General features: G+C 42.0%; 1 protein-coding gene across 1 annotated transcript in view; it reads right to left on the bottom strand.

The window, feature by feature from the left end:
* Nucleotides 1-372: 372 nt before the first annotated feature.
* The window catches only part of Lactb2 (lactamase beta 2), a 37,657-nt gene continuing 23,732 nt past the window's right edge, over nucleotides 373-14,297 (bottom strand). Inside the window, exons 4-7 of the mRNA XM_051158912.1 lie at nucleotides 12,148-12,326; nucleotides 4,105-4,253; nucleotides 1,043-1,124; nucleotides 373-523 (exon numbers count right to left, since the gene is read on the bottom strand). Of these exons, the coding sequence (XP_051014869.1) occupies nucleotides 480-523; nucleotides 1,043-1,124; nucleotides 4,105-4,253; nucleotides 12,148-12,326 (454 nt within the window). The 3' untranslated portion in view covers nucleotides 373-479. The remainder of the gene's footprint in view (nucleotides 524-1,042; nucleotides 1,125-4,104; nucleotides 4,254-12,147; nucleotides 12,327-14,297) is intronic.

Here is a 14,297-nt window from a genome sequence, read left to right as displayed (position 1 = left end):
TCTATTTCCCTATTCTCCCATGCTTCTCTCACCTAGAGTCCCAATAGGATGTCCTCACCTCTATCCCACTTTCCTGGTAAGTGAAGACTTTCATGGGACATGCCCCTTGGGCTAGTGTCCAGTTATTATAGGTGGCTGTGAGCCACCATGTGGTTGCTGGGAATTGAACTCAGGACCTTTGGAAAAGCAGCCAGTGCTCCTTAACCTCTGAGCCATCTCTCCAGCCCCCCAAATTTATTATTCTTAAGTGACCATTTTACGTAATCCACAGGGAGTTGAAAAGTGCTAGATTCTGAATTGTTGGTAAAATTTTCCAAGCTGAAAGTTAGAACAGTAACCTGTCCTAAAGATATGCTATGTAATTTACATAGCTCACAAAGGTATCAAGCCCTATATTCAATATTTTTTATAAATAATCTATAGCTAAAAGCACCTACCATCCTGTAAAAGTAAAACCAGACAGAGCTTCTGATCGGAAACTAAAGGACAGCTTTCCATTTCTTGTCAGGACTTGTGACGTAAACTGTAAGAAAAAAAACAGGAAGTAAAGACAAGAGGTTAAGTATACACTGGAGTTCAAATTTTTCCGTAGTAAGACAAAGTGCCCATTCCTTAAAGGAATTTTGTTGATGACTATAAAATGAGTTTCTTCCTGTATGTAAACATACAGCCAAAGCAGCTACATAAAATTGAAGCTTTGGTGAACTTCTTGATTTTTAAGGACTAAACTTTTATAAAAATTGCCTGATTTGACAACTTAGTCCACCATCAGGAAATAATTATAGAACTGTGCCTGCCATCAAGGGTACCACGTGTCAGTCTTCCTGATCTTGGCATCTAGAATACTGTCCTCCCGATGCACAAGTCTGAGGGTCACCATGGAGGAGTTGGACCCTATTTCCTAGTGTTTATATTGCTCCGCTGAATGTGTATTTAAGGGAGAACGCAGATGCCTGCTGTTTGAATGAAAACCAAACTCAAGTACCTGCAAAAACATTTAAATGCCAGTGGGAAATGCATTACAATTCCAAAGTATACATACATATTTTGCCATCTTTCTCTAGTTTTTTCAAATGAAGCAAGAGATTATGCTCTGCCATCTTAAGTAAATTCTCTGGAACATTCTGAAAGAAAAAGGGATAAAAAGGAGTCTCATTTCTAAAGAACACTTAATTGTTTGGAATCTTTAAACAAGACACACAAACACAATAGAAAATTTAACCTGAGCACACTTTAGCACTAACCAAAGTCAGGGGTATAGCTCAGTTGACAGCTTTCCTGCCATACACAAAGCCATCCTACCCCCACATAAACTGGGTAAGTAGCATACATGTAGTCTCAGCACTCAGGAGGTGGAGGCAGGATGGTCAGACATTCAAGGTCATCCCTGGCTACATTGTGAGTTTAAAGCCAGCCTGTCATAATGAGACCCTGCTTCAAAAGAGCAAAGGTGAAAGGCGAGAGATTTACGCAATCTGAAGAGAAACCGGAACATTATGATAGGCAGATTTGGGCCCAGGGGTCCCGCTCAAACTAAGGCACCAGCCAAGGACAATACAGGCGGTAAACTTTAAACCCCTATCCAGATCTAGCCAATGGTCAGAACATTCTCCACAGTTGAGTGGAGAGTGGGATATGACTTTCTCACGTACTCTGGTGCCTCACATTTGACCATGTCCCCTGGAGGGCGAGACCTGGTGGCACTCAGAGGAAGGATAGCAGGTAGCCAAGAAGAGACTTGATACCCTATGAGAATATACAGGGGGAGGTAATCCCCCTCAGGAACAGTCATAGGGGAGGGGAATAAGGGGAAAAAAGGAGGGAGGGAAGAATGGGAGGACACAAGGGATGGGATAGCCATTGAGATGTAACAAGAATAAATTAATAATAAAAAATTTTAAAAAAAAGGAAAAAAAAGCAAAAGTGAATAAAAAATATACTACCAACTTAAACAATTTCTACTTTGCAAATGGTCTTGCTTTAGAATAATATTCCTTTCTATTTCTATAGATAAAATAATTAAATGCCACCAAATAATAGCAGTGTCTTATTTTGTTCACTCCTGAATTCCTAGTGTTAATGCATACTGCCACACAATAGAAACTCATTAATATTTATAAATGAAGGACTGAGTAAATATAAAATTTCTTCTTAGTTTCTGAATACTTTTGAGTGGCTTTATGCTTTTTTAGGTATTATAATAATCTTTGTATCTGTGACTTACGGTTTTCCTTTACTCTTGCTAAAATAATAATATAATATTGATATGTCTTCTGAAATAAAAGAGAAAGCTCATTTTATTATTTAAATAAGGATTATAGTTCTGATGCCAATTTCTTTCATTACATTCACTACCTCTGAGTCCTAGTTAGCTTTGTCACTGTACACAGCCTACAGACAAGTGACAGGACAGCCTCAGCTGAGGAACTGCCTAAATCAGCCTGTCCCGGAGGCATGTCTGTGGGGGACTGTCTTGATTAGTAACTGGCCTACAAGGGTCCAGCCTACTGTGGATGGCACAGTCCCTAGGCAGGTGGGCCCTGGGTTATATAAAATAAGAAAGCTGGTTCAAGCAGTTTCTCTGTGGGTCCCCTGCTGAGTTCCTGCCTTGATTTACCTCAATGAAGGACGGTGACCTGCAAGTATACACCAAATAAGTCCTTCTCTGTACAAGTGGCTTCTGGTCAGGGATTTATCACAGCAATGGATTGAAACCAGAACACTCTGTGTCTCAGCTTCCTGAAAATATCTTGCCAAGATTATCAAATTATCTCAGTCAAAATTTGGTGGATTTGTTTGTCTCATTGTACATGAAGTTAACTGGCTTGTTTCCTTTTTTTTTTTTTTTTTTTTTTTTTTTTTTTGTTTTTTTTTTTTGAGACAGGGTTTCTCTGTGTAGCCTTGGCTGTCCTGGACTCATTTTGTAGACCAGGCTGGCCTTGAACTCACATCGATCTGCTTGCCTCTGCCTCCCGAGGGCTGGGATTAAAGGCGTGTGCCACCACGCCCAGCTTGCTTCGAAGAACTGCTTTTTCTGTATTTATCCCATGTCACTTAGCATCCATAGTCTTCTTGCTGTAGACTTAAAACACAGGTATTTGGCTAGACATATTGGTGCACACCTGTGATTCCAGCACTCTAGGAGGCAGAGGCAGGTGGATTTCTGTGAGTTCTCGGCCAGCCTCATCCACAGAGTGAGTCCAGGACAGCCAGGGCTGTTACACAAAGAAACTCTATCTCAGAACAAAATAAAACAAAACACAGATATTTGCAAAGAAACACTGCTGTTTACAAAGGGTTGTACCACTGGCTCACTCTCTCCCTTTTGAGACAGTTCTATCTGGCTATTCCCTGTCTCCAAGGCTGGCCTCAAATTCACTCAGCCTCCCAAGTTCTTGCATTATAGGTGTGGGATCTCACACTCGGTTTAGCAGCTGAGGTGCTTTAAGTGTCTTTACTAATCGTTATGTCTCCAGGTCACTGCAGGGTAGCCTCTCACTCACAGTTCCTGCTTCCTGAGTGCTGAGACTCTATGTGTGTGCGACTGTTTTCACCATAGCGGGACTTCTAAAACCTAAATAATCTGCCAAATCCTACACACATATCTGCACAACAGATATTAAACGCACTAAAACATGGAGTGACATTAATTGAGCCATGTGTGCTACAGGAATGTGTCCAGAGCCCACACACTGAGGTCTGCAGCTCTCTCCTATAAGTATTCTATGCATATTTTTGATGCATAGTTTTCCATTACGAGGCTACAGCTTCCCACTGCTAGTGTCCTCAGGAATTGTTTTATTTTGTCACTTAATAAGGTGGACACCAGATGACTAAGATGGCTAGAATAGCACGTGCCATTACAAAACTATCCTGAGCTCTTTCTCTCGCTGGGGCAAGTAAGGAAGGTTTAAAGTGGCTTGGGATGGCTGTTTTTGTTCCCTATGGGCACTTTTCTTTTTTTAAACTTAAACTGTGAGTCTCAAGTCTAGACAATTAGCAGGACCTACATAATCCAAACATTAGTTGTCTGCTGTCACACATTACGTTCCCCAAATAGCCTACACGTAGTGGCCATGTACAGATACGATGAAAGAACGTTACCTTGTAAATCGCTTTCACAAGTTCAGTTACTGTAAATGATTTCTCAAAGTTATCACGGAATAATGTAATAATTTGCTCTTCTCGGTTATTTCTGTGAGAAATATATTCCAGAATTTTAGCTTCAGCATTATAGATTACCGGGCCATGTCCTGAATTAAGAGAATTATATAAATTATTGTGACCAAATAAAGACCATTAGGTACAAAGCTAATTCACTAAGGCCCACTAAGTACAAAGCTAATTCACTCTATTTAAAAATAATTCATACACTGCCCTGAAAAGCACACTACATACATAGGGATGCATTGCTTGGAAAGCTCAGGTTTAAAGACTGCACACAGGACTTTGGAAGTGGCCTGTCAACATGCTGTGATGGGAGGACGGCCCATGATATCCCCACCCTCTCCCTGAGGAGCTGCTGTCAGCTGACAGTTGCTCAGTAGTGTAGCCATTGGTGACCTGCCAATGCTCCTCCTGCAAATACCCTATGGCCATGCCCCTGGAAGCAACCCTAATTAAACTAGTGTCACCATGGGAAGACATGAAAGCGGAAGGAGAGGAAGGGCATTGGGGAAGAGAAAAGGGGTCAGTGGGAATGAGAGGGCACAAGAACTCCATTAGGAGGTAAAATGATCAAAATATAATCTTTAAAGATTTATTCTATAATTTATGCGCCTCTGTGTGGCTGTGACTAAGTACACGGGTCCCCATGGAGACAGAAGAGGGCATTAGTTGTTCTGGAGCTGCTGTTCCAGGTACTTGGGAGCCAGAGCACATGGGAACTGAATGCTCATTATCTCAAAGAGCAAGCACTTTTAACCACTGAGCCCTCTCTCAAGCCCCCAAAATATTATATAAACCTATGAAAATGTCATAAGACTGATTATTATATATAATTAATATGTGCTAATAAATCTGCCCTACATTCAGATAGCTTGGGGAAAATACAACTTTAATGGCAACAATAAAAAATTGTGTATAATGCCAAAAACCTTCAGTAAATTATATCAAATAAACATACATAATGCTATTATGCACTTTAAAATATAAGATTGATTTTACCTGTAATACATGTACTAAAACAGTGCCCACAATAGCGGTAGGTAATATGTAACGCTGAGCTCACTGGGGTTCAGCATTGTGGCACGCACTTGAAGTACTCTGTGCTTACACAGAGCCTGTGTGGCTGGCACTATTATATCCCAGGGAAGGGATGTAATCTGACTGCAGCTACATAGCTAAGAAGAGGTGGAGCTAAGGTTCCCACTAGGCCCTCTTAATGGCTGCGTAAGCTTACTAACAAAAAAGACTGAAATGGGAGAATAAATGCAGGCTAAGACACGCAGTAGAACAAAGTCTTAGAGCAAATGTAGCAACTCGGACCTTGTGACAACCCAGATGCAGTTACACTGAAATCTGTCTGCTCTTTAAGCAGTGCCGCACGGTACAGGCGTCCACAGAAGAGATATTTTAAATCTTTGAGAACAAAACATTCAGAGGCAGGCTAACCTGGTGTCACATGACGAGCACTGCACTTTGGTTCATAACAGGCTGATCCTTCTTAGCTCTGGGAGGAAAACTGTGAGCCTCTCTGAGCTAATTCTGCAGCACCTACTTCTCAGGGCTTCTGTAAGCACAGAGCTATAAAGGCCATTTCATGATACCTGCAGGGATGCAGTCTTTACTATATGGTAACTATATGGTACTATAGTTATCATATGGTAACTATGGTGACAGAGCATCATTTACATAAAAACAACTTCCTTGCTAAGAATACACAAGGCTCTCTGGATGCAAACACTCTGAGAATCTTTGTAGGCAGCCTCTCCCTGGTCCAGCTTAGGGGTGCCCCTGCAGCTGCTCCTTGAGCCAACTCCGCCCAGGTCCTGGTAATACACAAACCCAGCCGTATGAGGCACTGACTAGTCTCTGAGCACCTAGAACCATGGGAGAATGCAGGATCGTCCCATGGCTGTTTTGTTAGGAGCAAGTCAGAAAATTAACCAATTCCCCTTTCCCTTCTGGGACTCTTCTGTAGCTTCTATGACAGAGAGGACATTCATATTGTAAACAGTGCAGTGACATCTACACATAACAGGTTTCTTCTTCCGAAGACTGGATACGCACCATTTTATAGTTGCTATGGAAACCTGACATATCAACACTGTGAGTTAAAGTTCAGAGAAACCCAGGGTTTCCCAGCTAAAATGCGGTTTGCCAGAGAAGTCAGTCGAAAAGAAACAACAGTGACCGAGGCATTTCCCTGTTCCCATGTAAGCTTGTTTTGTCTCATAGTTTAGTCAACAGCTGTGTGGATGTTGAAGAGAACATCTTACAGAAAGTGTTATGGACATGGCTCTCAGTCAGCAAAGAACCAAACGTGTATCTCTGGTGCCCCATGTTTGGCCATGTCCCCTTGATGGGGAGGCCCGATGGCACTCGGAGGAAGGATAGCAGACTACCAAGAAGAGACCTGATACCCTAGCATCATATTCAGGGGGAGGAGGTCCCCCTCAGTCACAGTCATAGGGAAGGGGAATGGGGTGAAAGCGGGAGGGAGGGAGGAATGGGAGGATGAGTAGGATGGGATAGCAAATGAGGTGTAATATGAATGATTTTATTTTTCAATAAAAATGTGGGAAAAAAAAAAAAGAACCAAATGTGTAACTAAAGGAGTAGGGTGGGTGGCACTGCACGCTCCCTCTAAGGTCATGGGTGAGAAGAATCTGGGTAAAAAAGAGCAAACTGCACCAAGGGGAAAGTGAGAGAAGAACACTGAGACCAAGAAAGAGAAAGGGGGCATCTAAGCAGCACAGAGAAGCACAGGTGATACAGATGTGGCCTTGGAACAATCTGCGGTTCCTCCTCTGCTCCTGAAGGGAGAAGCTGCCATTGCAACCACAGGGAAGGGAGGCAATCCTGATGTCAACAGACTGGCAGTCCCAGCTGTGGGAGAGACCCACAATTTTAGAAGGCCTTAAATCCAGCGTGGGGAGCTGGTGTGACTGAGACGTCTGTGTGGCAGCCAGGGGCAAAGCAGGGACCTGTTACTCTGTTCCCACACCTAGGGGTGCTGCAGCCTGGGGTGCTCTCCAGAGGGGTGCATTGCTTGAGACTGAGCTATGCTGGGGACCTGAAGTCAAACAGTAATTACAAGTTAGTGAGCTGGGGGACAGGCTGCCGCCATGTCTGTCTATACAGGAGTAGGCCGCAAGAAAGGGGGGCGGGGGTATGTTAAATGTGGAGTTGCCTAGAAGTTCAGGGAACAGGAAGAGACTGTACTGTGGGGTTGTGGTGACGGGTGGCCCTACTCTGTGGGGTCAGGAACTCACCACATCGCTCATGGAAAGCTGTGGGCCTCGGCCAATAACGGCTTGGCCTCAGAAGCTGTTTTTGTTCATGTGTCAGGGCAGGACTGACAGCTCTAAACTGGTATGAGAGACCAGGAAGTTCCCCTGATGCCTTCTTCCTGCACTGTGCTTAAGTACTTGGCAGCATCTGGAGGCCCTGATACCAGTGGCCACACTGCTGACTTCCCTCAGGTTTTGGTGTCCACTGAGGAACGCTGACACATGTGTGCATGCACCTTGGCTTGGAAACTTGCCATCCTTGAGTACAAAAACTAGGGAGACTTCTGGAGCAAGTGAGAAGCTGCTTAGCTCCAAAGGCCATAAAACTCGGTTCTGGCAGTGGATCCTGGACATAAGAAGGGAAGCTCTAATGTGAAAGACACCCCAGTGCTAGCAACATCAAGCGTTGGAGACAAAGACAATACTACATTCAAATACTGATGAGACTGAAAACCAAAGCAAGCCACCATGGCCACAACACCTAAGACCTCTGTGGTAGATGAAGTGATCAAACCCAGGGACGGGTAGTGTTGAAAAAGAAACTAAGTTACTGAAAAAGGACAAATAAATCACATGCAGTAATGTTACAGCAGAGTGTTCAAGTACAGGAGGCATTTAGAATCCCCAAAGCATGGCCAGAAAACAGCCTTTCCATGTCATACTACAGCCAGCCGTACACGGCCAGAGCACAGAAGCTGCACAGGGCATGTCCAATCACAAAGGGAAATCTACCGGAATAAGAGCAGACATGTCAGCAGGACCCTGAGGCCTGGGAAGCAGACTGAGCAACCTTCGACCAGCTCTAGTATGCACTCAGAGAAGTTATCCTCTGAAGACTTCCCATTGTGAGCATGAACTAAATCAATCTCCTCGGATGAAGTCACCCAACAGCTATGAAAGCTCTGCATTAACAAAACCGGAGAGGAGCTGGGGAGATGGCTCAGTGGGTACAGGCACTGTCACTAAGCCTGAAAAGCTGAGTTTCATCCCTAGAGCCCACACGGTGGAAGGAGAGATCCAACTCCTCCAGGTTGTCCTCAGACCTCCACGTGTGCTATGTGCATGCACGTGCACACATATTAAGCACCTCGATATCTTAAAATATGAATAAGTGAAACCCAAGATTATAGAAATAGAAATAGTATTTTTGCATCAACATACTAATATGAACTCTCAGATCACATCTGTGTGTGTCAGTTGTGTGTGTGTGTGTGTGTGTGTGTGTGTGTGTTACAGAATAGTTACCAAAAGAGTTAAAGAGGCCACAGGGGAGTTCAGTAAGTTTAGTGACGCCTTAGTAGATGCAGAAAGATGATAAAAGTACAAAGCTAGTGGCAGACGCCATGCAGGAGGAGCTGCAGCAGGCAGGTGAGCTTCCTGGAGACAGCGCACCATCGTGCATGGCTGTGATGGCTGTACCTTGTGGTGCGAGGGCTTCACCTCTGCATTGCTTCTTGCTGCTTCCGGACCTTCCCATGTTTGTCACTGCTATATTCCTGTTATCTGACATGGTGTGATGGGGCATGGGGAGACCCTCACTGTCTATAGTCTGGTGGGATCGTTTCCTGAGTGACAGCCCACTCATTCGGGCAATGTTCCTGCAGATCAATATGAAGATGAACTTTCATAAAATAATATTGCGTAGATGAATTAATGATTTTATAGAATTGCTGATACGCTTTAAATAGTTTTAGAAAGTTAGGTTAAGATGTTTTTGTCAGTGTCTCTGATGTAGAAAATCTTCAGGAGCATTTTAAAGTCCAGAAAAGTACACTCTTAGTAGTTAGGAACTTGTTGAAGTTGGCGAGCAAGAACAAGACCCTAGTTAGCACTAGCTGGCGTGACTCTCACTGAAGCTGGCCTCCAAGGTGATTCATTCTTGTACTGTTTGGCTTTCAGGTTCCTGATAGGATGTAATAAAAACTGTTAATGAGTAGATGTGCATCTTGAGGATTTAAAGTAACAATGGCTGATTGTTTTTTTATAAAGAAGTTTAGATTTTTGATTCTTTTAAATTTTTTATAAGATTTCTTTTTAAGATAATCGATTCTTTCTTTGTAACCACAATTTGCAGCTTGCCAGTGAAGAGATACTGGCTGAAAAAATACTTTGCTTGCTTACACTTTGTTAATCTGTAACAAGTTGCTTAGTTGAAGTGTATAGGGGTTCTTGGGAATAATTTTTTTCATATTTCATATTTCATTTCTCACCTATAATACATAAAATATTTGATCATGTGAGGGTACGGGGGAACATATTTTTCTTATATATACTCATTGTAACCGTTCACTTAAAGAAAAGTGGAATGTACCCACACTAATTTCTGTACTGCCTGAAAGATTCTGCTGGGATATATAAACTGTGGGAGAAAAAAATAAAGTTGTTGGATCCACTGGGGGCAAAGTAAATAGAAATATTAACAGTTCATGGAATAAAGTAATGACTATGAAATAGAGACAGAAAGACTACAAAATATCAACAAGAGAACTGCTTTTTAAAAAAGGATAATATTCTCAAACTCTTAGCCAAACTAACTAAAAGGAGAAAAGAGTTAAACAAAATAGAACATAAAAAAGGAAATACTGCCGGAGCCTACTGAACTTCCCAGCACAATATTCTGTAAATTTAGTCTATTACACTGGAACAGCAAAAAGAAATGGGTGAATTTCTAGCCACATATAACTCAGTAAGATCAAAAAGGAGAGGACAGAAACAAGCACGTGCAGTGGGAAACAGGACTGAAGTAGCATTGTGGGTCCTCAACAAGGAAAAGCCCAGGACCATAAGAATTGGCTGGAGAGCACTGCCCCTTTAAGAACAGTAGGACCAATGATCCTCCAGCTGTTCCACGAGAGGGAAAAGGACCCAGGACAGGAATGAATCCAGCTACCTTGCTCTGATGTTGCTGGACAATGGTCCAACAGTAAAGGCAACTAAGGCAATGTCCATACTGAACACAGATCCTCAAACAACACGAAACTCACCAAACTGAATCCAGTAACACAAAGAAGATCATATTACCATGATCAAATTGACCTAATTCTAGAGATGGCTCAAAGTATACAAGTAAACAAACACAGCACACAAATAGGATCAAAGACAAAAATCAAATGCCCATCTCACCAGGAGAAGACGTTGAAACAATTCAGCATCCCTTCATGATAATAGCCCTGAAGAAGCTAGGCTAGGAGAGGCAGATGGGAGCGTAACAAAGGCTGTGCCTGCCAAGCTTAGTGGCTGACGCACAAATGGGAGAAAAACAGAGCATTCCTCTAAATCCAAGAAACAGACAAGATGTCCACTCTTTCCTCTCTAATTCAATACAGTGCTTGAGTAATTCTTTCTTTCTTTCTTTTAACCAAGAACTAAAAGAACAAGTAATGCAGAAAGTAAGTGGGAAAATGAGTAGAGACAGGATCTCATTACGTTGCTGGTACTGCTGGCCTGGTGTCTGCTGTGGTACTGAAGCTGGCCTTGGATTTATTGTCATCTTCCTGCCTTCAGTTCCAGGGTTCCAGACACACCATCATACCCAAAACTGCCTCCAATGAAACAATTTTCAAAAGAAGTACAAAGAGCTAATACATAAAAAAGAACATTTAATATCATCAGCCACCAGAGAAATAAATGCCAACCCAGATTACACCGAGAGTTGACTTCACCCCAGTCAGAAGAGCTATCTTCCAGAAAAGCCGAAACAAGAAATGCTAGTGAGGCTGTGGGGAAAGAGAACCTTTAAACACTGCCGATGAAGCTGCACAGTAGTGCAGTCAACACAGAGTCAACAGGGTGGTTTCTCATAAAATGAAAAACGGAGCTGGACTGTAGCTCAGATGCAGTGTATTTGCTTATCATGTAAATGTCCCTGGGTTTCACCCTCACTACTGTAAAAAGAAACCAACTTTCCAACAGTACTACCACATACATGGCCTAGCTGTACCGCTGTTGGGTACATACCCAAAGGAACCAAGACTACCTGAATGTCCACATCATCCTGGCACTAATTACAATAGAAAGTTCTAAAATCAGCATAGGTACTTGTCAATGGATGAAAGAAAATGAAAAAGTATTTATATATAACAGAATATCTCATAAAGAGTGAAATCATGTTATTTGCTAGAATATGGATGGATCATCATGTCAGGCTCAGAAAAATCAAATATCACATGACTCATATGCTGAATCTAGATTAAAAAAGAGAGAAAGAAAGAAAGAAAGAAAGGAAAGCAATGATGGGATTGGAGAGAGAGATGGCTAACAGGCTAAGCACATGGACAACTATTACAGAAGACCTGAGTCCACTTTCCTGTACCCAAGTCAGGAAGCTCACAACCACCCGCAACTCCAGCTCCAGGGGATCTGACAGCCTCTTCTGACCTCCATGGGCACCGCACCAATATGCACAAACCCACACGCAGACACACGTCATTAAAAATAAAATCCTTAAAAGAAATAAAAGTTGCAGAAGGACAGTGGCAGGGGTCGTAAAAGAGGGTGATGCAGATAAATACAATCGAGGTACACTATGTAATGCATGCATGAAAAGGCCATCATGGAACCCCGTACTCAAACACGTAATATATGCTGATACAAACCTTTAAATTGTCTATGTATTTCAACCCAGAGGTAAGCCACGTGAACATTCCTTGTCATGGGAGAAGAATGGCTTGCTAGGTTAAAAGGCATTACTCACCTGGATATATAATGTCAGCTTTGATTTTTAGTAAGTCTTTTAGTGAGTTCATATAATCAGAGAGGTCTTCAAAGACCGTTGTCCCTTCTCCTAGGATGCAATCCCCAGAAAAGATGGCGTTTTCCTCTTCCAGGAGTAAAGCCATGTGATCATCAGTGTGGCCAGGAGTGTATAAAACTCTAGTCAGGAACAGAGGGTATGAACCTTAGACAACATGCATGAGATCTCAGGTTGGGGGACTGTTGAGAAGTAAAGAATTCTGTCATCCACGGACAAGACGTCTGCACGTGCTGCCACAGAATGACAAATACCATTTTTTCCAGGGGTTGCTCATGGAAAATTGACCCCAGAAAAATATCCCCCATTATTAGGTCACATTTCTTATTCAGAAGTACACATTTAATAAAATCTTTTCTTATTGTTATAAATAAAAAGATGATTACAACAAATTTGAGATACATGAAGATGTATAAAAAAGATAAAAACCCAAGATTATGTAGACACAATAATTTTAGTAAAAACATAGCTTTTCAATTTCTTATGCTAACAAGTAAAAAATGAAATTGTGATTTTTGACATTTACTGTATTGCATTTGTCAACATTATTAAATTTTTATAGGCAAATACCTAAGTGCTACATGTCTCAAAAATAAAATTTTACTCTAATAATATTTATACAAAAATTTAAAAGAATTATTTTCTTAGTTTTTTGAGACAGATTTCTCTGTGTAGCCCTGGCTGTCCTGGACTCACTTTGTAGACCAGGCTGGTCTCGAACTCACAGAGATCTGCCTGCCTCTGCTTCTGAATGCTGGGATCACAGGTGCATGCCACCATGCCCAGCTTATTTAGATTTTTAAAAATCTGTTTAAGTGGTTTGCCATCATATATGTTATGTGCACTACACACATACCTGGTACCTGCAGGAGTGAGAAGAGGGTGTTGTATTTCTTGAAATCAGAGTTACAGGTGATTTTATGCCACCGAGTGGTGGAAACCAAACCTGTGTCCTTTGCAAGACCTACAGGCACTCCTAACTGCTAAGCCAGCTTTCCAGCCTCTATACTTATTTTAAATGTAAATGGAAACAAATACATTTAAGAATATTTCTGTTAAGCTGGGCATGATGGTGCATGTGTGTAATCCCAGCACTCAGGGAGGCAGAGGCAGGCAGATCGCTGTCAGTTTGTCTATAAAGTGAGTCCAGGACAGCCAAGGCTACACAGTGAAACTCTGTCTCAAAAAGACAAAAACAAAACAAATTTTAATAAGTATAGGTGAGGTGCCTATTAATATATCAAGAATATTTGTAAGCCATAAAAATATTTAAAACAATGTGAACAGAAAGATAACAAGCCTTTAGAATCAAATAAAAACCCATAACCGATCCTATTTATGGGTATACAGAACTGGGTTTATGCTTTTATTTGGTAGTGCAGCTACTGATTTGGTTGCCCCAACTCTAAATACCCCATATCCATGATCCTGTAAGAAATCCTAATCAAACTCATTGGTAGAAATGTGCGTGTGAGCGTGCGTGCGTGCGTGCATGAGTGCGTGCGCACACCTCCCCCTCACCCCCTGCCCTCCCCCGACTGGAGAGAAGAGATATGGAAGTAGAAGGGAACAAGATGGGAGGAGGAAAAAGATCAGCAGAGTGGGAAGGAAACGAGAGGACAGAGGATAATAAAAGGGTAAATATGAAATGTATTATATACATGAATGTAAATGCCATAATGAAACCCATTATTGTCTATTAATTAATATTTACAAACAAAAATGCTTAATGTTCAAAACTGATTATGATACCTAGGTGACAAGAAATCTTTAAAGGGCTTTCGTTTATATTCACATTGTTTTATATCACAGCTACCAAAAATATAAGAGCTAAGTCCAAATAATTTGTTCTGCAAAGCACCTCTTGGTTTCTCAGCTACGTAAAGAGCTAATCCTCTGTACTGTTACTTTCCCTGTTTCACTGTGCATCATAAATTGCACTTGTATTCCATGGTAACACACTGCCTTACTTGTGGACCAGTCAGTCTGCTGACAGGCAGCACCCCTCTGCTTTCCCACTGTCCACTTCGCGGCTCAGCATTGACTTCAGCAGAGTGGGCGCTGCATGTCTGACCCCTCACCACTCTGGGGTG

The sequence above is a fragment of the Acomys russatus genome, chromosome 2 (genome assembly GCF_903995435.1).
Source record: "Acomys russatus chromosome 2, mAcoRus1.1, whole genome shotgun sequence".
Taxonomy (NCBI): Eukaryota; Metazoa; Chordata; class Mammalia; order Rodentia; family Muridae; genus Acomys; species Acomys russatus.
The sequence above is the reverse complement of the archived record's forward strand: the minus strand, read 5'-3'. Positions and strand labels throughout refer to the sequence as shown.